The sequence below is a fragment of the Silurus meridionalis genome, chromosome 16 (assembly GCF_014805685.1).
Source record: "Silurus meridionalis isolate SWU-2019-XX chromosome 16, ASM1480568v1, whole genome shotgun sequence".
Classification (NCBI taxonomy): domain Eukaryota; kingdom Metazoa; phylum Chordata; class Actinopteri; order Siluriformes; family Siluridae; genus Silurus; species Silurus meridionalis.
Genome location: NC_060899.1, coordinates 12,434,008 through 12,456,746, shown reverse-complemented (window position 1 = coordinate 12,456,746; position 22,739 = coordinate 12,434,008). Strand labels below are relative to the sequence as shown.

The 22,739-nt window shown below is 37.8% G+C and overlaps 2 protein-coding genes across 4 annotated transcripts; one reads left to right on the top strand and one right to left on the bottom strand.

Annotated features, from left to right (window-relative positions):
• The first annotated feature begins 854 nt into the window (after positions 1–854).
• On the top strand, positions 855–9,926 carry gdi1 (GDP dissociation inhibitor 1). Its single transcript, XM_046869239.1, has 11 exons — positions 855–1,117; positions 2,936–3,043; positions 3,169–3,268; positions 3,777–3,911; positions 4,015–4,213; positions 5,170–5,301; positions 5,704–5,803; positions 6,162–6,333; positions 7,670–7,814; positions 7,947–8,001; positions 8,099–9,926. Exons 1-11 carry the CDS (start codon positions 1,073–1,075, stop codon positions 8,249–8,251), a joined length of 1,344 nt encoding a protein of 447 aa, XP_046725195.1. The 5' UTR covers positions 855–1,072; the 3' UTR covers positions 8,252–9,926.
• Positions 9,241–22,395, bottom strand: itih6 (inter-alpha-trypsin inhibitor heavy chain family member 6). 3 transcript variants are annotated; one of them, XM_046869210.1, is made up of 16 exons: positions 22,150–22,395; positions 20,134–20,169; positions 18,480–18,634; positions 16,611–16,721; positions 15,831–16,078; positions 15,342–15,511; positions 15,122–15,238; positions 14,838–15,009; positions 14,451–14,725; positions 13,147–14,311; positions 12,879–12,905; positions 12,371–12,448; positions 12,162–12,215; positions 11,905–12,018; positions 11,227–11,601; positions 9,241–10,663 (listed from the first exon to the last, which is right to left on the bottom strand). In XM_046869210.1, exons 1-16 carry the CDS (start codon positions 22,252–22,254, stop codon positions 10,398–10,400), a joined length of 3,468 nt encoding a protein of 1,155 aa, XP_046725166.1. In that variant the 5' UTR covers positions 22,255–22,395; the 3' UTR covers positions 9,241–10,397. The 3 variants fall into 3 exon arrangements, with proteins under 3 accessions (XP_046725166.1, XP_046725167.1, XP_046725168.1); XM_046869211.1 differs by lacking the exon at positions 20,134–20,169; XM_046869212.1 differs by lacking the exons at positions 20,134–20,169; positions 22,150–22,395 and having other exon boundaries at positions 16,542–16,721; positions 18,480–18,503.
• Positions 22,396–22,739: the final 344 nt, after the last annotated feature.

Here is a 22,739-nt window from a genome sequence, read left to right as displayed (position 1 = left end):
GTTTATTAGAGGGACCATGCAAGTAGAACGTTTTGGAAACAAGGTAAAAGAGGCACAGTTGAGATGGTTTGGTGACCACCTCATTCACATTGTTTTGGCCATCTGCAGAAGAGGGACATGGGCATAGCGCTAAAAGAATGGCGCCAGGCAGGATGAAAAGATAAAGGTCCAGGAGGAGGTTTATTGATGCAGGGAAAACATGAAGGTGGTTGATTTGCAAAAAGGCAGATGTAGAGGACAGTGATATTTAAAAGGACGATCCGCTGTGGTGACCCCTAACGAGAGCAGCCAAAAGAAGAAAGAGAAAGACACCTGAGGCAACCGAACAAACTCATGTGTACAGACAGGCTCATGTGAACAGACCATGTGTAAACATACCACAGATATCCCAATCTAGATGCATTTATTTGAATAGGCGAAGAAGCTGTAAGACTACAAATTGATGTATTGATGTGTTCTACGATCCAGGGCTGCACCAGGATGGTAAATGTTATATCACACGAGAAAATTTTTCAAAGATAAGCAACAAGTTTATTGTGTAATTTGCAGCCCCAAAGCTGCACCATCCTCCTCTTTCCCCCAGCAAAGGGGCACCTTTTACAAGGCAGGCTGCGGCGGAAGGATACATCGCTTTAACGCCTTATGATGAGTGAGCCTGGTGCACCCTGCCCAACTGTGCTCAGGGATTAACATGAAGTACAAGTGTCAAAAGATATTATATCGTTGCATATAATATAACAAGCACTAGACTTCGTAAATAATGGCATTGAACATGAATGTCGCGTCCTGGTGAATTAAAATAAAAATGGAACCGGGGACTAGATTACGACGCGGATGTATAAGAAGAGTGTACGAGTCGGTGCTATGGTCAGGGCCATCTTGGCTGGTGCTCTCCGGACTGTGATAAATACATTATAACCCGCAAACGGCTCGCATTAAAGCATCAGTTTCACGGCTACCGGTGCTGAATTAAAGAAGCTGCTGTACTTGCTTTATTAACACATCTTTCTTTCCTTAAAAATCAAATAGTCGCCCGGAAACCAGAGGAATAATAACTACATTGTAATACAACATGGATGAGGAATACGATGTGATCGTCCTGGGAACCGGACTCACAGTGAGTAGCTTTACTCCATTATTCCAGGGTTGTACTCTGTTTTCCAGAGTAACACTGTGGCTTATTTTACATAAACAGGTATTAGGATATGATTGTCGCGGTTAGAAGAAAACGTTTTTTTGTGTGTGTAAAACGATGCTGCGCGATCATCCATAAGGCCTGTTTGCTGCTGACGCATCCTCAGGACCGGTGTTATTTCATTCCACACCAGTACTCGGGCAAATCCCGCCCTCCTGTGCGCTAATTGGATAGAAAACTCCCATTACTTAATATCAGCAGACTGCATGATGGAGCGGGTGTTAACCAATCACCGGCGGTTGGGCGGAGTTTGTAGGATGCGGATGGGGAAAAAAATTCAAGCTCTATCATTGTAGGCGGTGGGCTTCGTTGATAAGGCGTGACCCGGCATTTCTTAACATATGTTTATTTTATTTCTGTGTTTTTATATGTAAATATTTATTGGTGTCGTTTATCAGATGTATTCTTGTGCATCTAATATAATCTCTGACAATAACTTTTCTGCATCAGGTGCCCCGATTTGGGCGCAAAACTGTAAATGTTCTTTATTATACAACATGTTCTGATTTCGTGCATTTTTCTATATGTTTCCTATTAAGGCAGTATTTTATCCCCTAACTAGTGCACTCCTGCAAAGGGAGGAAGGAGCCACTTAGGATTCAGCCATTATCCACTTTTTCTTCCTCTATTAAATAAAACATGTATATGAGACACATTTACAGCAGGACTGACTGCTTATTCAGGTGAAATAGGAATTATTTTATATTTAATAAAACAAATAAAATCTGTCCTAAGTTCATAAGTTCATTCTTTGGTATCATCTGCGCTCCGTGTCTGATATGAAGATGCACTGGGTGGAGCTGCATCCCAGAATGCAATGCATGAATGAGAATGCAGGCCTCAGGCTTTTCACCTTCATAGGATGATGAATTGGAACCCAGCAGGGGATCTGATGTACAAGATAAATGCATACAAATAAAATAAAATCTAATGTTAGTAAGGGTGGTTGTGTGTGTGTTTGTGGGGTTTGGGTTTTATTATTTGAGTTATAGCATTGTTGCAGATTCAATAATATATAGTATATAGTATATGTTACAAAGTAGTAGGTACATATAATAAAGTAGTTTTATATGACTTAATTAATAATAATTTTATACATATATATATATATATATATATATATATATATATATATATATATATATATATATATATATATGTATAAACATATATAATTTATTATATTTATTAATATTTTTTGTTTATTTATTATAATATATTAATGTATAATTTTTGTATTAATTAATATGAATTAATTTATTCACTACACTCACAGCAGCAGTAGTAGTAAGAAAACAGAAAACAGTCATTAAGAAATGAACTATTAGTAAGGTTGGGTACGTGGGGGTGTTGGGTTTGATTATTGTTATTATTAATTTATTATAGTTGTATGATTCACAACATTTTTTATTGAATCATACTTTTCTATTCAAATATTTATTCAATTTGGTACATGGTACTAGCCTATATACAAGCTACTGTATATATATATATATATATATATATATATATATATATATATATATATATATATATATATATATATATAATATATTGGGTATAACGATTTAAATTTATAAATGTGTTCTTTCACTGTACCTTGCGAATTACTCTTTTATGAATTATAATATATTTATATGTTTAATGCAATCACTTTAGTCAGTCTAACTTTAATGTGTACATAATTATAATAATAATAATAATGATCATTATAGTATTAACACTGCTTGTTTTCTGCAGGAATGCATTCTCTCTGGGATCATGTCAGTCAATGGAAAGAAAGTTTTGCACATGGACCGGAACCCATATTATGGAGGTGAAAGTTCCTCCATCACCCCTCTGGAGGAGGTAAGGATACACATTTGGCATCTGCTCAGCTTATTCTGTCATAAGCCATTTTCATGTTCCAAAAAGTGGATTGACGGTTTATGCATTTATTTGTTTGTTTTAATTATGTGTAATTTACCTCACAGCTTTATAAGCGGTTTGATATTCAGGACGGCCCTCCAGAGTCAATGGGCCGGGGAAGAGACTGGAATGTCGACCTCATCCCGAAATTTCTCATGGCTAATGGTAATAAAGCAGTCATATTTACATTGGTAATACAACTGCATGTAGACCTATCAAAATGATACATTAGTTTTATTGATATCACATAGCATTTTTTAAATCTGATTGGCCAGAAGATGGTAATTAACGTTCTATAATATAATATAATATAAATAATAATATAATATATAACACTTTAGCAATGATGCCAAATACCAGATAGTAAATGTGTAATATTAAACAAGATTTATGTTAATACCCTCGTTTTAATATGCTGTTGTTTCTATAGTAACAGCATATAGAAATGTAATCATTAATCAATTAAAAACATATTACTTGTTGTCAAAAGAATAGAAGACTTTGTATTGGAACGGGATCAATTTCAGGGTTGTAATTAATAATTCAGCTTCTTATTTGACCACATCACCACAGTTATTGATTATTTTCCGATAACAACATCGCCCATATGTTTTATTTCTTACATATTTCCTAGTTTGTCTTCTACTTGTTTGATTCTGTCTAATATGTACAGGGCAGTTAGTGAAGATGCTCTTGTACACTGAGGTGACCAGATACTTGGACTTCAAAGTGGTGGAAGGAAGCTTTGTATATAAAGGAGGAAAGATCTACAAAGTTCCCTCGACAGAGACCGAAGCTTTGGCATCCAGTAGGTTTAATTTACCGCACTCATATAATGGTTAGATTTCATAACAACTCCAGATTGTTCTCCAGCCTCAGTGTCTTACTGTTTAGTCATCTACTTCTTTCAGATCTGATGGGAATGTTCGAGAAGAGACGCTTCCGGAAATTCCTAGTCTTTGTGGCCAACTTCGATGAAAACGACCCGAAGACTTTTGAGGGCGTCGATCCCAAGCAGACCACAATGGGAGAGGTGTATAAGAAGTTCGACTTGGGCCAGGACGTTGTTGATTTCACCGGACATGCCTTGGCCCTTTACAGAACAGACGAGTATGAGCTTGTTTTAGAGTAGATGTTGTTTCAATTTTTGTAACTAGCTTGAGATTCGTGTGTGTACTTGATTCATGTGCTTGGGTATTAATGTTGCCTCTGCTGTAGGTAATGATTAACAATTAAAATCTTTAAGATTTTAAGATATAACGGATAAGAAGCACTTTTTCTTTATTAAAGAACAATACTAAATAAAAGAGAGAAAATAAGACGAGTCTCCTAAAAGGAGCAAGTAATTTGTTTATTTATTTTTTTTAGGAAAATGTACATTTTATTTCCTGAAATTGCTGCAAGAAAATCAGTGAAAACGAAACCAATTTAGGGCATTTAAATGCCATATTACATCAAAATGCAAATACAGTGCGTTCAGAAAGTCCCTCCACAGTGACCGTGTAAAGTAGGTTATGGGAAACTATTGCTTTAATGAAACTCATAATTATTCTCACTCGTGTGTTTACTGGTTAAATCTCGCGCAGAATCGTGATGTGGTTTTCTTGTCTCCGGAAAAGCCGTTTGAAATTTTCATGCACTAAATCCATGTATTTATCACCAGTGCTCCAAACGTGCTCCACTTTATTGCTCCAAGAGACTTTTTGACCGCACTGTATATAAATAAAAATATAAAAATAGATTTCAAATGACTTTATAAACAGTAAACATACGGTGTTTTCTTTATGTTCTAGTTTGAAATTATCCCAAACTTTGGAAACTTTGGAAACAATCTACTTCGTCCCTCAATGTTTTCTTTCCGTTCCTCCATCTTTTCATTCTGCAGCGTGTGTTTACCTCCACAGCTCGTTCCAGAGTATAGCTGGTGGTGCGTCAGTAATAATGGTCTGTGGGAAACACAGTGCTCTGTGTTTAGTAAAATGGACTAAACGAAGCATTAAAACAATTGAGTTCCTCAGTTCGCTTGAGGAATCGTTTCAACCCTAGATTTTATTTCTCTCTGACAGTTACCTTGAGCAGCCATGCCTGGAGACCATCAATCGTATCAAGCTGTATAGCGAATCTCTGGCCCGCTATGGGAAGAGCCCTTACCTGTATCCATTGTACGGCTTGGGCGAACTGCCTCAAGGCTTTGCCAGGTGAGCAAACCACAAACTTCACCAGCTTTACAGCTTCATATGTTCAGTGATTTTCCACCACACAAAACATTTCCTCTGAGACACCATGAGGAAGTAACCTCAAGAGGAAGCAGACAGAAAAAAGGGAACCTCTGATGTGTGAGACATAATAGTGGAATTATAAATAGTAACTGTTCTACAACTGTATATCATGAAGTCAAATTGAACTATGTGTTAAAAATGATGTTTAATGTCAAGAATGTGAATAAGAGTCTTGGATATGCACATGGCAGCCTTTATGATTACAGCAACACTTTTTTTTAAACAATTTCATTACATAATAATTTAGTTCTTGTGGCAGGATTACTCTGCATTTGTTTTGTGTGCTTGGCAATTGCATTTTTTTTTTGTTTGTGTTAACAGGCTAAGTGCTATTTATGGAGGGACCTACATGCTTAACAAGCCTGTGGACGAGATTGTCATGGAGGGCGGCCATGTTATCGGAGTAAAATCTGAAGGAGAGGTAAACTTAGCTTAAATGTCTTTCATTTGTGCTCTGTTGAGTTAGCTGACATGGCGAAATGTATTAATGGCCTGGTTTAATATGAAAACTTGTGCCATTTTATTTAATTTGATTACTTTTTAAGATTTTAATACAGCACAAACAAAAATAGTCATTACCAGATTATTATAGAATGCCTCCAGAGGAGCCAATATTTACAGTCTAGCCTTAAGTAAAGAAAAGGCACCTTATAGTTTTTTGTTTTTTTTTTAACTTTTTCAGTCATGAAAAAAATTGCTGTGGAAAAAATTGTTGGGGAATGGACACAGCATGTGCATTAATTTCAGTAACTTCTGCTTGTACCATCTTTTTCGATCAGATCGCACGATGCAAGCAGCTGATCTGCGACCCCAGTTACATCCCTGATCGTGTGCGCAAAGCAGGCCAAGTGATTCGGGTCATTTGCGTCCTCAGCCACCCCATAAAGAACACCAACGATTCCAACTCGTGTCAGATCATCATCCCGCAGAATCAAGTGAATCGCAAGTCAGGTCAGCACTTGACACCTGAATTCCATCTCCGAGCTTTACCTCCTTGCATAATAATATTGATGCATTAAACCTTTTTATTTGACTTTTTATTTATTTTGGGTTTTTGTTTTGTTAGACAGAAATACACAAATATTTATTATTAGTAATGATGTATTCTCAATTCTGATTGGTCAGAAAGTGTTGTACTCTGACAGTAGTGCCAGATGGAATTCACCTTACAGGTTTATGTTATCGTGCATGTATGTTATCCTCTACAAGAAAGTCTTCATACAGGACTGCATCTTAGATCATCTCCAAGTATACCTTGATCTTTCTGTGTAGTTTTTACACAGTGACACCACTAGAGGGCGGTGGATACGTCATTTCCAGCCTTCATACAGAAAGCCTTCCAAAGGACTGCATTATCTCTTAAGTATACCAAGGTTTCGGTGTAGTAATTACACAATGATACCACAAGAGGGCTGTGGATACATCATTTCCAGGCTTCCAACAGAAAGCCTTCATATAGGACTGCATCTTAGATAAACTACTAGAATGATTTTTGTGTAGTTATTACACAACTTAAGCACTAGAGGGCGGTGGATACATAATTTCCAGCCTTCATACAGAAAGCCTTCCAAAGGACTGCATTATCTCTTAAGTATACCGAGGTTTCGGTGTAGTAATTACACAATGATACCACAAGAGGGCTGTGGATACATCATTTCCAGGCTTCCAACAGAAAACCTTCATATAGGACTGCATCTTAGATAAAGGACTAGAATGATTTTTGTGTAGTTATTACACAGTTTAAGCACTAGAGGGCGGTGGATACATCATGTCCAGCCTTCATACAGAAAGCCTTCGAAAGGACTACATAATCTCATAAGTATACCAAGGTTTCGGTGTAGTTTTTACACAGTGACACCACTAGAGGGCGGCGGATACATAATTTCCAGCCTTCATACAGAAAGCCTTCCAAAGGACTGCATTATCTCATAAGTATACCGAGGTTTCAAAGTAGTAATTACACAATGATACCACAAGAGGGCTGTGGATACATCATTTCCAGGCTTCCAACAGATAACCTTCATATAGGACTGCATCTTAGATAAAGGACTAGAATGATTTTTGTGTAGTTATTACACAGTTTAAGCACTAGAGGGCGGTGGATACATCCTTCGAAAGGACTGCATAATCTCTAAGTATACCGAGGTTTCGGTGTAGTAATTACACAATGATACCACAAGAGGGCGTGGATAAATAATTTTCATCCGATGCAGTTCAAATTGAATGGAAATTTTGGACTGACAGTTTTCAAAGTTTTTTTTTTTACGTAATCCTCTTTTATGCACAGATATCTACGTGTGTATGATCTCTTATGCCCATAACGTGGCGGCCCAGGGCAAGTACATTGCCATTGTGAGCACCACTGTGGAAACGGCCGAGCCTGAAGCTGAAATCGAGCCTGCACTCGAGCTGCTGGAGCCCATTGACCAAAAGTATGTTAAACCTATACATTTTTAACATTATTTAAAAAATATATTATTTAGAGCTATATAATAAATAGTAAATAATAATAAACAATAATTTAACTATTTATTATTCTTTATCCCTCTGCCCTCATCTTCTAGGTTTGTGGCTATCAGTGACATGTACGAGCCGACAGATGACGGGTCAGATAGCCAGGTAAAATAAAGTTATTCTTTACTCTAGTCATATTTACTCTGAGTAAATAAGTTTCCAGTGAAAAGCAAATGTTTAAGCCTGTTTCGATGTCTCGTAGATCTTCGCGTCGCGGTCCTACGATGCCACCACCCACTTCGAGACGACCTGCAACGACATCAAGGACATCTACAAGCGCATGACCGGCAGCGACTTCGACTTCGAGAACATGAAGCGCAAACAGAACGACGTCTTCGGAGAGGAAGAGCAGTGAGGGAGTCGAGACGAGATGGGTGGCTGGAGTAGGCAGTAGATCAGGACAGCTGTGAATGGGACAGATGTGAGGGGTTTGGTTTGATTACTAGATGAATAGTAGATGGTATCAGACAAGAAGGATTGAAGCAATGAAACCAGGCTGCGGGTGTATCTCAGCTGTCCTAGATTTTCCTTGCTCCTTGCTTCCTCTTCACTCTCAGCTCCTATTATTGTTTTTCTTTTCCCTCCTCCAAATTCTGTACATTTTAGCACACAGGCACAACGCTCTCTCACGCTCACGTTGCCCCGGCTCATCCTTTACAAAGCAGTCGTACGTTTTTCCGTGAATGTCATTTTCCGAGCTAATATCTTGCGAAACATATCCAAGCCTTATTTATTTGGTAGTGGTTCTTAATTTATGAATGATGCCTTTCAGAGCAGCCCTTGTGTCTTTACAAGCTCCATTAACACTAGCAACAAGAAGATATCGAGTGAAATAGAAAACTAGAAACTATTTAAAAAAAAACTCCCGGACCAGGATTGTTAAACAAACGCACCACGAGAATCACTTTTAGACTACCGCTAACGTGTGCGTTATTGACGAGTACTACAAAGCTAATGATTTTGCACCTAACACATAACACATGTATTATCAGTACCCTTGCATGCATCTTTCATTCAGCACCGTTTTCCGATCGACGCTGCTTTGAACACAAAGCCTCCACAGACACGCTCGGCTTATTTAACCCGCTGGATTAGGATGCGTATACGAGTCCGCATATGCAGTACGGAACTGGGAGTTTAAAAGCCATTTAAAGTAACGTTTCCGTTTGCCTGCGTCAAACCCCACATTCAGGATCCACACCAGGAACAGTTTGTATAGGAATCGTGGTAATGTGAATCTTTAGCTTTGACTACTATTGTGCCCCCTCGTGATTTTCACACCTGTATATCTTCTAGGTGTTCTGGTTTGTTAAACTAGGCTGGACCCTGGTCTATGAACTTGGAGTTGTGTGTTCTCTTCTTCCCCTCGTATCCTTCTGATCATGCTGGAGCGGTTCCTCGTGTCATTCCTCCGCTTCTCCAGCCATATCAATGATTTCTGCTTAAACCTCAAACACTATTTTCGAGACTTAACATTCATTTGTTGAATTACACACAGAATTCCAGATTTTTTCCTGTGTAATGACCAACACTTTCCTTCTTTTTTTTTGTTGTTGTTGTTCTCAAAAAGTGCTCTTTCTTTATCTTTATTTTTTTGGGTTTGTGTGTTTATTTTGCATTCCCACTTTGGTGGACATCTCTTTTTGAATACTATGCTACTATAAGCACACACAGTGGTTCCACTTCATCTTCTTTCCTCCATGTGTCTTACTTACTGACCAACAACAAAAAAAAAAATGTAACACTGGAAACTGGATCAAATAGCATTAATCTTATTGGTGAACGTAGCTCTTATTGAAATGACCTACTGTCTTTTGTTTTCGTTGAACTCGAGTAGCTGTTTCGATATTATTTTGCACTTTATTTATTTTCCTGTATGTGTGTCATGCAACTAAAAACTTAACACTGGCATATGGACGTGAAACAGTTGATGACTAAAATGTGACTTTATCACAAGTGTTTGAGCAGTCTTGTGCAATGAATGAAAAAAAAAATAAAAAATCAAATGTGAATAAAATGCTGAAAATACATATGGCTTTTGTTTTTTTTTAAAAGGAAATTCATCTTGGATTGAGTACCGCTCTTTAAAAAATACATATTTAATGAATTATTTTGTGCACATGTACCACTATAACAGTAGGCTTTACCAATCAACTAGAATCAATACATAATCCTTGATTTTGAAATGTAAATTTATATACATTTATTATTTCCTGAAACAAAATCAGCACCATAAATGGTGACTTATTGAAGGATTATTTGCTGGTCATCTACAACTGTAGCTTCTCATCTTGAGTGCATCCTGATTTAACTCCTGGATTCTTCTGACTGACTTGTCACATTTTCTATACTTTCCACAGTCACTTTTTCTTACTGTACACTCTCAATGCTTATGTATTAGCTGCAAGTAAACAGGTCACCTTTGCACTGTGGTGTCCAATACTCTTGTTTGGCCTCTGTGTCTAATGAAAAGACAAGACCTTTAAAATGTTGCCAGGAATTTAAAAGTCATCCACTAAATAGCTTTGGTAAGGCTGCTCCAGGAGCCGCTCCACTTCCACCTTAGGCACCACCCAGCACTGGGTCAAGTGGTGCTTAATTAGCGTGTCCTTCAACGTCTTATCCTGTAACGTGACTGGAATATATTCATCCCCTTTCTTGAGTAATCCAAAATTCAGAGTGCTGTTGCTGCTTATCTGGCCGTGATGGAACATGGCAGCATGTCTGTCTATCCTCACCACCTCCATGGTGCTGTGCTGGAACTGGCCTGGATGAGAAAGAGGTTCTCAGGTTCAGATCTGGACTATTCCCCTGTGGCAGCATGGTATCATGGTATATTCTGCTTAATAATGAAATCTAAATTAAGATTTATGTTCATGATATACACACTAATTTATAAAGTTTTCAGAAACTGCTTTTTTTCGTCTTAGACTAGAGAGTGTTTACAGATGGCTGGGTATGAATTGGGAATACACCATTAAGTACCTTCAAACCCTCACTCACACCTAGGGACAATTTAGTATAACCAATTTACCTAAAACCATGCTTTTGGGAAATGGAAGGAAAACCCAGAGGAAACCCACATTGTTGGGGAATGGTGCAAAACAGACAATACATTGATCTCAGGATCAAACCAAAGACCAAATAGTTGGAGTTGGAAGGCAGCAATATTAAAATGTGGTGCACTCATGACTACCCAAGATACACTGAGCCTTTGAGAACTCTCCAATGGTCATCTATAGGCTATAGTGTAATTTGTAATTCTTCTAAGTAAATACAGGTCATGGACACCATTAAAAACAAAAAAAAGATTTTGTGCTACATACATACCGAGTAGACCTTGCGTTAAAGAAGACAAGCCCACACCATCGAATACATAGAATCCTAGATGCTCCATCTGGAAATAGGTGGGGTGACTGTATCGATGGATCAGAACCAGGAATGTTACACCTTTTCCGAGCTCGATCCAACAGCTCTGGTGTCCATCAAGCACAATCTTCAAGCCTGGGAGTGTCACAGATCCATTTTGTCTGGTAGGCAACTTTGCAAGCCCTTCTCCCTTTACTACCACTTCATGTATAGTGAAGGTGATTCTTATGTCACTTTTGGAAAGAATGATGGTTATCTTGTCGAAGAAGGTGCGAGTGCGGTTCTCGAGTCCAATCTTGGGAGGAGCCAACACCAAATGGCCATTCACTGTAATGCCTGCAGGTCGGGGTGTATAAAAGAAAAAGCATAAAAAAGTATGGTGCACATATACATGCTTTACATGGTGTACATACATGAACACTTTATTTTAGTGGAAATGTAGGTTAAAAACTATTTCATCTGTAATATGGCCTGGCAAATGATGCATCCATATCTAAGTAGTTAACAGAACAAGAATTTTAGATATGCTTATGTGGAAAAAGACCCTATGGAAGTTTAATGACCTTGTTAAACCTTGCAGCCAATGTGTAACTGAATTGTCCGTGATTTGTCAGAGCTGCTTTTTCACACTTTATTTACCTCTGACTGGATCCTCTAGAAGACGAAACACATCATTGGCCTCACCATCAACAGTAAAACACAGATTTTCATGTGTCTTTGGGAGCGTGACAACGAAATGGGGGTCTCCATCCACTTGCGAAAAAAACATTAGAGGTTATAAGATTGAGGAATAAATGCTTTTCCATTCATCTTTAAAAATGTATTAATATGCATCCAACTATAACATGTTTTAGCCTGATGACACAATGACGGAACAAAATGATGAAATGATCTACCTGAGGAGGAGAAGATTCCTACAGAACTTATGATATCTGTATCATCTGGTGAGGCTGGAAAAAAGAAAAACAAGGAAAATTTGGAAATGTTATAATCACACTGAAAAAGACTGCATGAGACACAATGGCACAAAGCCTAGCGTAAGAAAAGTAAAAGTAAAATATATTTTGGCAGTCATATTGTTCATGCAGCGTAATTTCTGACTTACAAGAATCGTAATGGACGATGTAGTCGGTGTCAGTGTCGGAGTCGGTGTCAGTGTCGTACTCATATGAGACGTCATACTCTACAATAAAAATCAAAGTGCCATTAGTTTAAACTCAACAGTGCAAAAAAACATGGAGGTGTATCAAATTACATACATTTGGCATCATCAGCATCTGTACAAGTGACAAAATATTTGTGTAGTTTTTATGTTATATACATGTGTTATAATTTACTGGTGTGGTAAACCAATATTTACCTTTCAATCAATTACTAGAAACTCACCCAGTGAATTAACTATAGTAAAGGCACAGAAGTGACTTTAAAAAAAGAAAACATCTTTCCAAAATACAAAAGAAAAAACCCTACACTAAAGGTTTTTTAGCTGCACCATTGACAAATTAACATCTAGAGTATATAGGATTGTAGCCCCATGTGTTAAAGATAAATCACCACTGCAAATACCAGCCAGAAGTCTAAAATGATGCGAAGGACTAAAATGTTAGTTTTACCTTTCGTCAGGATGGCTGTAGAGACATCTGGCAGACAGAGAAAAGAATGTTTCAGTCAATGCAACCATAAAAAGTCAAATGTTTTTTGGTTGTTTAGTATAAGTACATTTTATAGCGCATTAGCACAAAGTATGTATAAACCTGTTTACTCTTCAGGAAAGTATAGAGTACAAATCTTCAGCTGTTGATAGTTGCATACCCAATTACATCTGGGCTCAAATATTTAATAGCTAGAAAGATACAAAACTGCAGCTGTTACTGAACTCACCTAAAACCCCAGTAGCTTCCCACAGACTGGGTGCATTTGTCATGCCTGGCATAGGGGCAAAGGAGGCAGCCACAAGAGTGGAGATGTTTATTTCCTGTTCAGGAGCTTCGGGTGAAGCGTTTGTCAAAGAAACCTTGTGAAAGTCTGGTGTGGCAACATTGTCAATGTCAGACAAGAATCTGGGTTTCTCCAGAGGCTGGATTTGATGTTTTCCTGAGCTGGGTGGTGCTGTTGTTTCAGCCATATTGGGCAGTGTGACTGAACTCTTGAAAGTAGCAAAAGCTGTGCTGGTGGAATTGAGTGAGAGGAAAGTGGGAGCATCAGTTCTTAATGAGCTGGTGGGAATAGTGGGAGCTTTGCTCAAAATGTGTGCAGATGTGTTGTGTGGTAATATTGTTGTACTCTTGGGTGATGCGGGTGCAGTCTTTTTGTCTTGAAAAGAAGTATTTACTGGATGTCCAGGAATAGGCAGGTCTGTTCGAAAGGGTTTGGAAAGAGAAGACTTGCTAGGCTTTAGAGGTTTGCCTAGTTTTTTGACCAAGGCAGTAGATGTGATTTTGGTACTTGAAGTTTGTGTAGGTGTGGTCATTATACTTGCTGTTGTAGCAGTAGTGACAGGCTTGGGTGTAGTATTGGTTGTAGAGATGGTGGTTTGAGCTGACTCATCAATATCTGGTTTAACCACCACCAACGAGGTGACTGGAGTAACAAAATTATATTTTAATGAAAGGTTGGTGGCCTTCTCTGCTAACAAGCGTTGTACTAATGGATCTGAGCTGTTGAGTTTAGCCAGCAAAAGCTCTTTGATAGTGTAATAGGCCCAGAGGCGATGCACAAAGTTAGCGATGCCATGCAGCTCCAAGGTACAGCCCAGTGATGCTGAAGTGTCATTTACTTCAAGCTTGTCCAGTACAAACTCACTTTCTACCTTCAACTTCTGCTTTGTGCCACTTGCTGTCAATGAAACTTTCAGATCCTGTATGTCTGGCTTGACCTTCCCAGTGACTATCAGCTCCGAGCCTTGGAAATAGTTGGGGAAAAGGGCCAATGTGACATCATATGCTTGGTCATCAAGGTAGGAAAGCTGAATATCTGACAGTAGTGGACTCGCTACCTCATCAAAAAAACCCTTTAACTGGACTGCGGCGTCAGAATCTTCATATACCTGAGGAGGGGAAAAAGAACAACCTCTTTAATTTAATTAGACATTTTCCTAATATTATCTTTTAATGGCACTTGGTATTCCTGTTCCATCGAATTTAGGCATTTAAAATAAACAAGTGCTAGTTTTATAGCTGTATTACCATCCGTGCCATGCCACGGTTCTCCAAAGCCAGCCTTTTAAGTAGAGGAAAATCTGCATCATCTCCGAATGCCAGGGCAAATAAAGAGACTGAACCCAGTGCATTCTGAGCATTATGGAGTATGACCTCTTGTGCAGTCACTCCAATTGTAGCCTCTCCATCGGTCAGAAAAATGATCATGGGAACTCGTCGTGGTGATGAGAACTCGCTATCACTGGATGAAGAAGGTTTAATCAGCTGTGCTGCTGAAAGAAGAGCCGCATTGATGTTTGTCCCTAGAGATAAAGTAATACAGAGAGAAAACGACGTCTTTATACATATATGTCTCTAAGTCAAATATATGACTTTATGAAGATGTCATTTGTCAGGTCACTGATAGACACCTACAGCCATCCGCAACGATTTTCTTCACAAATTCCCTAGCATCCCGTATGTTCTGCTGTGTGGCCAGCACGGTGCACCCTTTCTTCCAAATCTGCACTTTATCCGAAAAAGTAATTATATTGAAGTAGTCACCCTCACGCAGGTCACCCAGAATTGTAGATATCGCTGTCTTAGTCTGGTTCAAGAAAAACCATGGAAGATGCCTAGTTACTGACCAGGAATTATGCATTAATCAATGTTCATACATACATATGTTCATAACTGATAAGATGACAACTATATGACACCTGCTTGATCTTTGTGCCGATCATAGACCCGCTGATATCAATGACGAAAATAATGTCTTTCGAAACAACTGGAAGGTCCCTTGGCGAAAAGAAGTGAACAAAGAAGCCGTTGTGGACCTGAAGAGAAGAAGCAAAGGAACCAAATGCAACAAACATTTATTGGCACAGCACGAATAGTGTGTTTGTGTGTGTGTATGTGTGTGTGTGATAGTGCCATAACCTGAATGTCTCCCATGAGATCTCTTTGCTCAACATCATACTGGAGAACAAAGTCTGCATTGACGCCTTTGGGGGAGATGGTCCTCTGTTGCTGCTGGCTGGGGTTGTAATGAATGTGAACACAGTGTAGGTTCTGCTGCACCTGAGTGGAGGGGGGTGCGTTGGGCTCAGCTGTAAGCATGTGAAAACAGTTTAGGGGCTAAAGCATGCTGAAATCATTAAAGGTTATTAAAAGAACAGCTTTGATAAAAAGGCTCAGGAGCAAAAATAAAAGCCTTAAAATTTCCTTGATCTCAATTAGATGGTACTGCTGTATCTTCTTATAGGAATCTTATAGAAGAAACCACACCAAACTGGGGGTGCAGATGAAACATCAACAGTATGCAATTAAAAATAGATCAGCCCTGCACTATACATGCACTGGTATAGCCAAGGGTTTCAGCCACAAACTGTGATTATGGACATTTTCATGTTTGTCTTTAATTTGCACCTTGGTCAATGTTGGTGAGCAGGCGACTGGTCCTGAGCGGTAACACTTTGATGAAGTTAATTTCAGTCCTCTCCGATATTCTAACGTCTACAGAAAGATTCTGCACAGGTTGCCCAGGCCTGAGGCCCAAAGCCAGCTCATAGCGCCCGAATCGTCTTGTCAGTAGCTCCTCATACATCAGGGAAAAGTGCATACGGACCCCAGGAGGCACGCTGACAGCCACTCGAAACCTCTCAATCTCCCGCTCCCTTTAAACCAAAAGAACAGAATGCTAAAACAGTAGAGCATTAGCAACTGAACAACTCTATAGTACTTTCAACACAGTCCCACTTATCAATGATGCTAAATAATATAATGAATGAACCTATTAGGAAATATATACTGCTCTGCATAAAGGTTCAATAAGACATTTATGGAGTGTGGTATGCTTTAAACCAGGTGTGTCAAACATATTATTAAATTATTAGTTGAATAACAAAGACTCTTTTTTTTATTTTTACATTCAGTTCCAGTTCACAGGATATTTTCTTTTGTTTCAGAACATTCAATCACTTATATTTTTACTTTTTTTTTTTCATATGGTTTCACTTAGTTGTGGGCTGTACTGTTTGACTCCCCTGCTTTACATACATAGAGACTTTTAACAATAAAAAAAAAAAGTTAATCAAAAGAAACATGGCCTATTGCATTTTCAAATGGATGTCTGCTCACTCAGTCAATGCCAAAAGAAACATGGCGTAATCCCAGCAGAGGAGGTATCAAATACACTTTTGGACTGACTTGGTGGCAACAAGTCCTGTTGTTTTCCCCTGCTTCTTGGCGTCATCGTAGATCTTCCTGGCAACAGCTCGCTCCTTCACTTCGGCCACATGGACTTTGCCGTTAGATGTGCTGAGGAGTAATTTGCAAGAAAGAAAGAAAAAATGAAGAACATTTGAAAAATGAAGAAGAACAACAAAAGTGAATTGCCATGTCAAATCTGAAACCAGAATCCAAAACGTCTTGTAATTTAAGGATTATATGGATGATCTGCATTTTAGATCTATACAGTCTATTTACTGCCATGCCTTTAATAAGTTACTAAGATTCTTTTTAGTAACTGCCTGGTCAGGGCTGGGTAAGTTTAAATAGGGCGATATATTTATTTGTATTTTGGGAATTACAACCACCCAACCAATTATCCCCTGGATTGAGGCAACTGAGGTTAAGGATCTCTTAAAGCCAGAATTCACACACCTTGCAGAAATCACTGGAATTTCTACTTCTTTTTTTCCAGTGTGTGTTAATAAAAGCTGGGTTATATCCAAATACAGATACTGATACAGACACAGTTAGAGCCCTTAACACACACAGATCATGTTACAAAACTATATAATGTTACCTTACCACCTACCGCCATTTTCCCATAATCATTTCCCCCTCCCTGTCTACAAATAAACATGCTGTGTATTCTGTTTAGGTTGATGCAAACAACCTGAATATAAAACTGACCCCTTTACTTCAACATATTTGAAAAAAAAAACCATGAATATAAACAGGCAGTATTAAAACCGGGCTTGTCAGAATGTCAGAAAGGGGAGTTTAAAGGCCAGTGGAAAAAGACGCAACACTGTGTGTGTTGTATGAGCCAGTAAAAGATCTGGAAAAGTCTTTTCTTTGATGAACACAGAGCTCTTACTTATAACTTGAAAAACATCGCTAGTTTTGTGTGTGAACATTTGTGTGCAAAAATAGATGCTGTTTGATTCATATGAGATACGTTTTTTACTGGAATACCTGGGCACAAGTGTGTAGGTATATTGTGCTTGCATGTGTACCGAATGTGTTTGTGCACACACGCCAATATGTGAGGGTGTATTCCTTGGCCACATGCCTTAGTAAACTACAGCAGGAAAAAAAAGCTGGGAGAAACATGGCTAGCTCATGTAATTTTCACTGTTAGCACTCTGACTTCTTGCTACAAAGCCCACTATTCATCTGGCCTGAAGGTTCCCTGTTTGTAAACCACTTCCAGCCCCAAATTCAGTTCCTGGCTGCTCGAGAAGCCAGCCTGACATTTTCTTATTTGCGGGAAACTAGTTTACACTTAGGATACTTTTTAAGGAAAAAAGTGGTTTTCAGTCCTCTTAGTCATACACAAAAACATGTCTTTTCCCCCCTAGGAGTGCTTAGATAGAACATCTCAAAAGTTTTATTTCAGGATTATACCTCTTGCTGGTTTAAAAGGCCATTTTTAAACCTTTCCTTCTTCATTTAGAGAATGCTGTCTTCAAATAACATGTAATAACAAAGTCAGAGGTATTTGATCACATGATTTAGCTTGACCATTACTGACTATTTTCTACTTCGTCTAGGATAAACCATGACACCTAACTCTATGCAAAGGAGTTATTATAGAATTAGCTGTTTTCTGCCAATTCCTAAATCAGAATGTTTTACTTATTTTAACGATGCGTTCATATCAATATTGCCATTCTAATATGCTATTGTTTCTATAGTAACAGCTCTCACACTGGGTCTTTTTTCTATTTATTCCTAGGAAACTGTTTCATTTATTTTTAGTTCCTTGGTCAATATTTTGTTGTTCAACATTGTGCATTGAATAGAAGAACAAAAGTTGAGAAATCTATAGTAGCATTTATGACTCACATGGTAAAGTTGGAGATGAAGGCTGTGGGAGGCAGGTCAACCTCGAACGCGGCCTCTTTGGTGAAATGGAGCTGGTTCCAGACTGTGCTCTCGACTGTGGTGAGAGCATATCGGGAGATGACGGTGCATCTGACATGGTAATCTGTGATCTTGAGCTGGGGTTAGGGATAAGGGGATATAATAGTGAAACTGTGTAGAACAATGAGTCACCAGCTCTAGATTTTAGAAACCCCATTTTTTACTGTACTATTTATCTGTGCCTTTCATGAGATATAATGTGTGTGTGCCCTTATTCAGACCACACTGGAATGTAAATGGAAGCTTGGTAACTGTAACTGTAAAAATATTGGGTAAACCTTCCTAAATATGTGATATTGACATATACTATATGTAAGAACACATCAGGTACCATCTAATATAAAAAATAATCTATTACAGAGTCTTTGATTTTGAATCTATTCATAAACTATACATTTAATTGCATTTCTTGGGTAATTATTATTCATCATTACTCAATCTTGCCAGAGGATATGGAGGTTGAAATCTGATTGGCTGTCTGAACTTCTGGTTTCCATAATACAAACAATTTTTCCCAGAGCAAGATGTAGTCACTGGACTGGAATTTTAGGGCAGTCAGCGTTAAAAGTTTTATAACCTTTTGGATTCAAGCATTTCTAAGAGCAAATGACCTATCCATGCCAGCCAGGTTTAGGAAAAGTTCTGTGGCTGAAATATGAGTTCTCCATGCAAAGTCAGTTAAATGGCCACTTTGGGAAAAGTAGGTGGTTCTTGGAGATATTTGGTGGAAAAATAACATACTCACATATTTAGTAAATTACTAAAATCTGACCTTCAAAATTGTTGTTTTAGGCATTAAGGGGAAAAAACGAAGAGTGCATTTTAAGAACTGCTATACATATAATTAACCACATAATTGCAAAAAAAACTTGTAAGTAAGCCATGACTTGTTTCATATCCAATTTACCACTTTGTACCAATCGTACCTATAAATTAGCATTTTTATGATTTGATTAATTGACCATGACTCTGCTTGTGGATAACTTGGGCATGGTGGTTGTGGAAACTTTAAAACTAGTAGTTAAAGAGTCAGATGGGAATGTATTTTATTTAACTATATAACTCTCTCCTTATAACTTTCTCGCTCTTCGTGGAAGATACCTGAATAAAAATGTTACATACAGAGAAAAAAATTTAATATTTCCATCTAAAATTATTATCATTTAAATTCAATTAAAATGTTATTTGTCACATGCACATTCATACAGGGTACATCATGTAGTGAAATGCATTTTACGACTGTCCAACATCTAAACATGAAAATATAAATAGAACATAAAAATAAATACAAATAAAGTATAAAAAAAGTATATACATACAGTATATGTGTGTGTGTGTGTGTGTGTGTGTGTGTGTGTGTGTGTGTGTGTGTGTATATATTATTCCTAACCTTATTTTTATACTCTATAGTTATACTTTCTATTTTTTTATATACTTTTATATACAATTTTTATATTTTATATATATATATATATATATATATATATATATATATATATATATATATATATATATATATATTAAAACATTTTTTTTGAAAGATTATACTGTACATATTATAAAACCCAGTACTTACTGAAGGTTTATGTGTGTTGCTTTGACGCCGTAATCTCTAGAAAAGAAGCAATACAACAGAATGACATTTAGAATTGTCTTTAGACCACTGATTTTAAATCATTTTTAGAATTCAGATTAGATTGAGGAGATCATGTTTTTTAAGGTTTGCAGTCAAGACCTCATGACAAAAACCCATTCTTTTAATGTTTATGCCACATAGACATAAATTACAGAGTCCTGCCGTTTTGTTTAGACTGTTGTTTGGCACAGGCATGAATTACCTGACTCTAAAACAAACATAACCAATGAGAGTTTTGACTGTAAGTGCGTATAGTCATCATTTTACACATAGAATAAAAACTTTATTAAAACCATAATCATTATTAGGAGCCTCTGATGACTTATTTAAATGTAGTATAATACTGAAAATAATACTGAAACATATCAATAAACTATCAGAAAACAGCCCTGTACTCTGGCCCTTACTTCGCCTCATCACTCTGACGCCAGTGTGTGAGACGTGGTCGGGCTCGACGTCGCTTTAAAATAGACTGAATCAAAGCCATTCATGAAAAGAGGAGCAAACGAAGGTAAATATCTGTATGGTACACAGACGACTTTCAGATGTTAATTATACGCATAAACGATTACTGTGCTTGGGTATTACCATATATCCTGTAGGGGAGCAGGAAATAAAACATAAACAGTTAAATGTGGAAAACAGGCAGTTTGTGCTTTGCCTGTATTCGCTCTGGTAAATAAATAAAAACCCTCTGACTCTCTATATCATACGTCATTTAATGGGGATGTGAGTGAGAAGGACGAGGTCTTATAAGCTGGCTGTTCATTCAGTGTGCACATGTGTTTAATGTAAAAAATAATCTACATTTGGAAGGCAAATACTCGAGTGTGCTACATATCTGGGATGTACATTCCTATGATTTTTTATATCTTATATAATAACACGGAAGTTGGCTACTTTTCATCTTTCATAATTGTATCTGTGCAACTAATGTTGTAATGTTTATATATCTTTGGGGCATTACATTAAACCACAAAAGCTGTAACATCTGACACTTTTAGGAACATTTGGCTGATCTCAATGAAGAAGGAATGGGTAACACAAAAATTATAGCCTAAAGTTATGGTGTAGCAAACTGTACCATTAATTATCAGCATTACAAGGTTCTCACCAGTGTATTTAATTCAGGTTAATGGTTTCAATTCAATTTATATCAGTTAATTCAGTTAACAATGGGCATTGCCCCAAAGCAGCTGATAAATAAGTTATAAAATAATATTAATATATTAATATTAATAATTAATTTATATGTTTAGTGCCTATAAGTTTTTTTCCCTTATGAGCAAGCCTTTGGTGACAGTGGCAAGGAAATAAAAATCTCCCTGAGATGGTATGAGAAGAAATATTGAGAGAAACCAAACTTTCTCAAACCAAACCTCATCTGGGTAGCACCTGATGTCCATATCTCTTTTGTCACTGTTCAGTTTACACTGTAAATTACACAAGGTTACTGGAAGATGGGATTTCTTCAGATCAGATGCCCAGTGAATCCTGTGCCCATGATTCCTAATAAAATTAATATCAATATGATCCCTGGGTTTCTCCACTTTTAAATAAAAGGTCAAAAAAACGCAGAACATGAGGTGTTTTTCAAATCAAATTTTTCCAAAAACCGAACCCAACTCAAACTTACTACATATCATGTATACATATTAGAGAGGATTCCAAAAGAATGTTGAGAAAAGAAAGAACCCTTGACAATCAGGTAGGTAAAGGGAAGAAGTTATGAAAAGCATTTGAGGAGCCTTACTATACACACAAACCATTCTGGAGAATTTTGCTCAACAAAAATGGCTTGTCAATACCGAAGCAGTCATTTGGATAATCTGAAACACACACATATACAGGTTCTAACCAGCCACAGCAAACTGTCAGAAAAAGACAGAAATGCTATTTCTTTAGGCTCAGCACTTGATATAGATATTGAATTCACACACACGCATACAAACTCACCGTAAAAGCGGCGCGTCGTGCGTCTTTCCGCGTCCCGAACTCCTCTGCTCCTCCAACCCACACCACGAGCAGCATCGCCGTGATCCCGTACGCATTTATCATCATTATTATTCACTCTAATGGGTCTGTTCAGCCTCCGTCAGCTTCATCCAACCCACACATGAAGCATTGTGTGAAGAAAATGTGCTGGGTTTTCGTGTTTGCAGTGCGTAAATCCCTCCAAGTCATCCAGGTCTGTGCGCAGGCTCGTACCTGGGGCTACATATAGAGGGACACAGGGGGGTGTTGATTGGCTCAAGTTCAAGTGCAGCTCTCTGCTGGAAATTTCGCGCAGTCCTGCCATCGTTTGGAGGCCCCAAGTATCCTTACGCCGTTAACCCTTTGATGCCCGCCTTGCGTTTGTCTGTGCATCCAATACTTACTGAAATTTTAGGTGTGTTGTTTTGACGCTGTAATCTCTAAAGGAGAAGCAATCCCCCATAACTGGCTTTAGTCCACTGGTTTTTACAATGCAGTTTAGATCGAGGAGATGCTTTTTTGTCTTTTTTTTTTTCAGTTAAAGTTTGCAGTCAAGAGAGCATGAGAAAAAA

Bases quoted from the DNA above. Each gene is read 5' to 3' on its own strand.
- gdi1 (XM_046869239.1), top strand. From the start codon at position 1,073: ATGGATGAGGAATACGATGTGATCGTCCTGGGAACCGGACTCACA. The intron at 6,334-7,669 runs GTCAGCACTTGA...TTTTATGCACAG, and splicing joins TCAAGTGAATCGCAAGTCAG to ATATCTACGTGTGTATGATC. The intron at 7,815-7,946 runs GTATGTTAAACC...CTCATCTTCTAG, and splicing joins CTGGAGCCCATTGACCAAAA to GTTTGTGGCTATCAGTGACA.
- itih6 (XM_046869210.1), bottom strand. From the start codon at position 22,254: ATGATGATAAATGCGTACGGGATCACGGCGATGCTGCTCGTGGTGTGG. The intron at 15,512-15,830 runs GTGCAAATTAAA...ACATGCTTACAG, and splicing joins GCTCACCAACATTGACCAAG to CTGAGCCCAACGCACCCCCC. The intron at 12,216-12,370 runs GTAAGTCAGAAA...TCTTTTTTCCAG, and splicing joins CATCGTCCATTACGATTCTT to CCTCACCAGATGATACAGAT.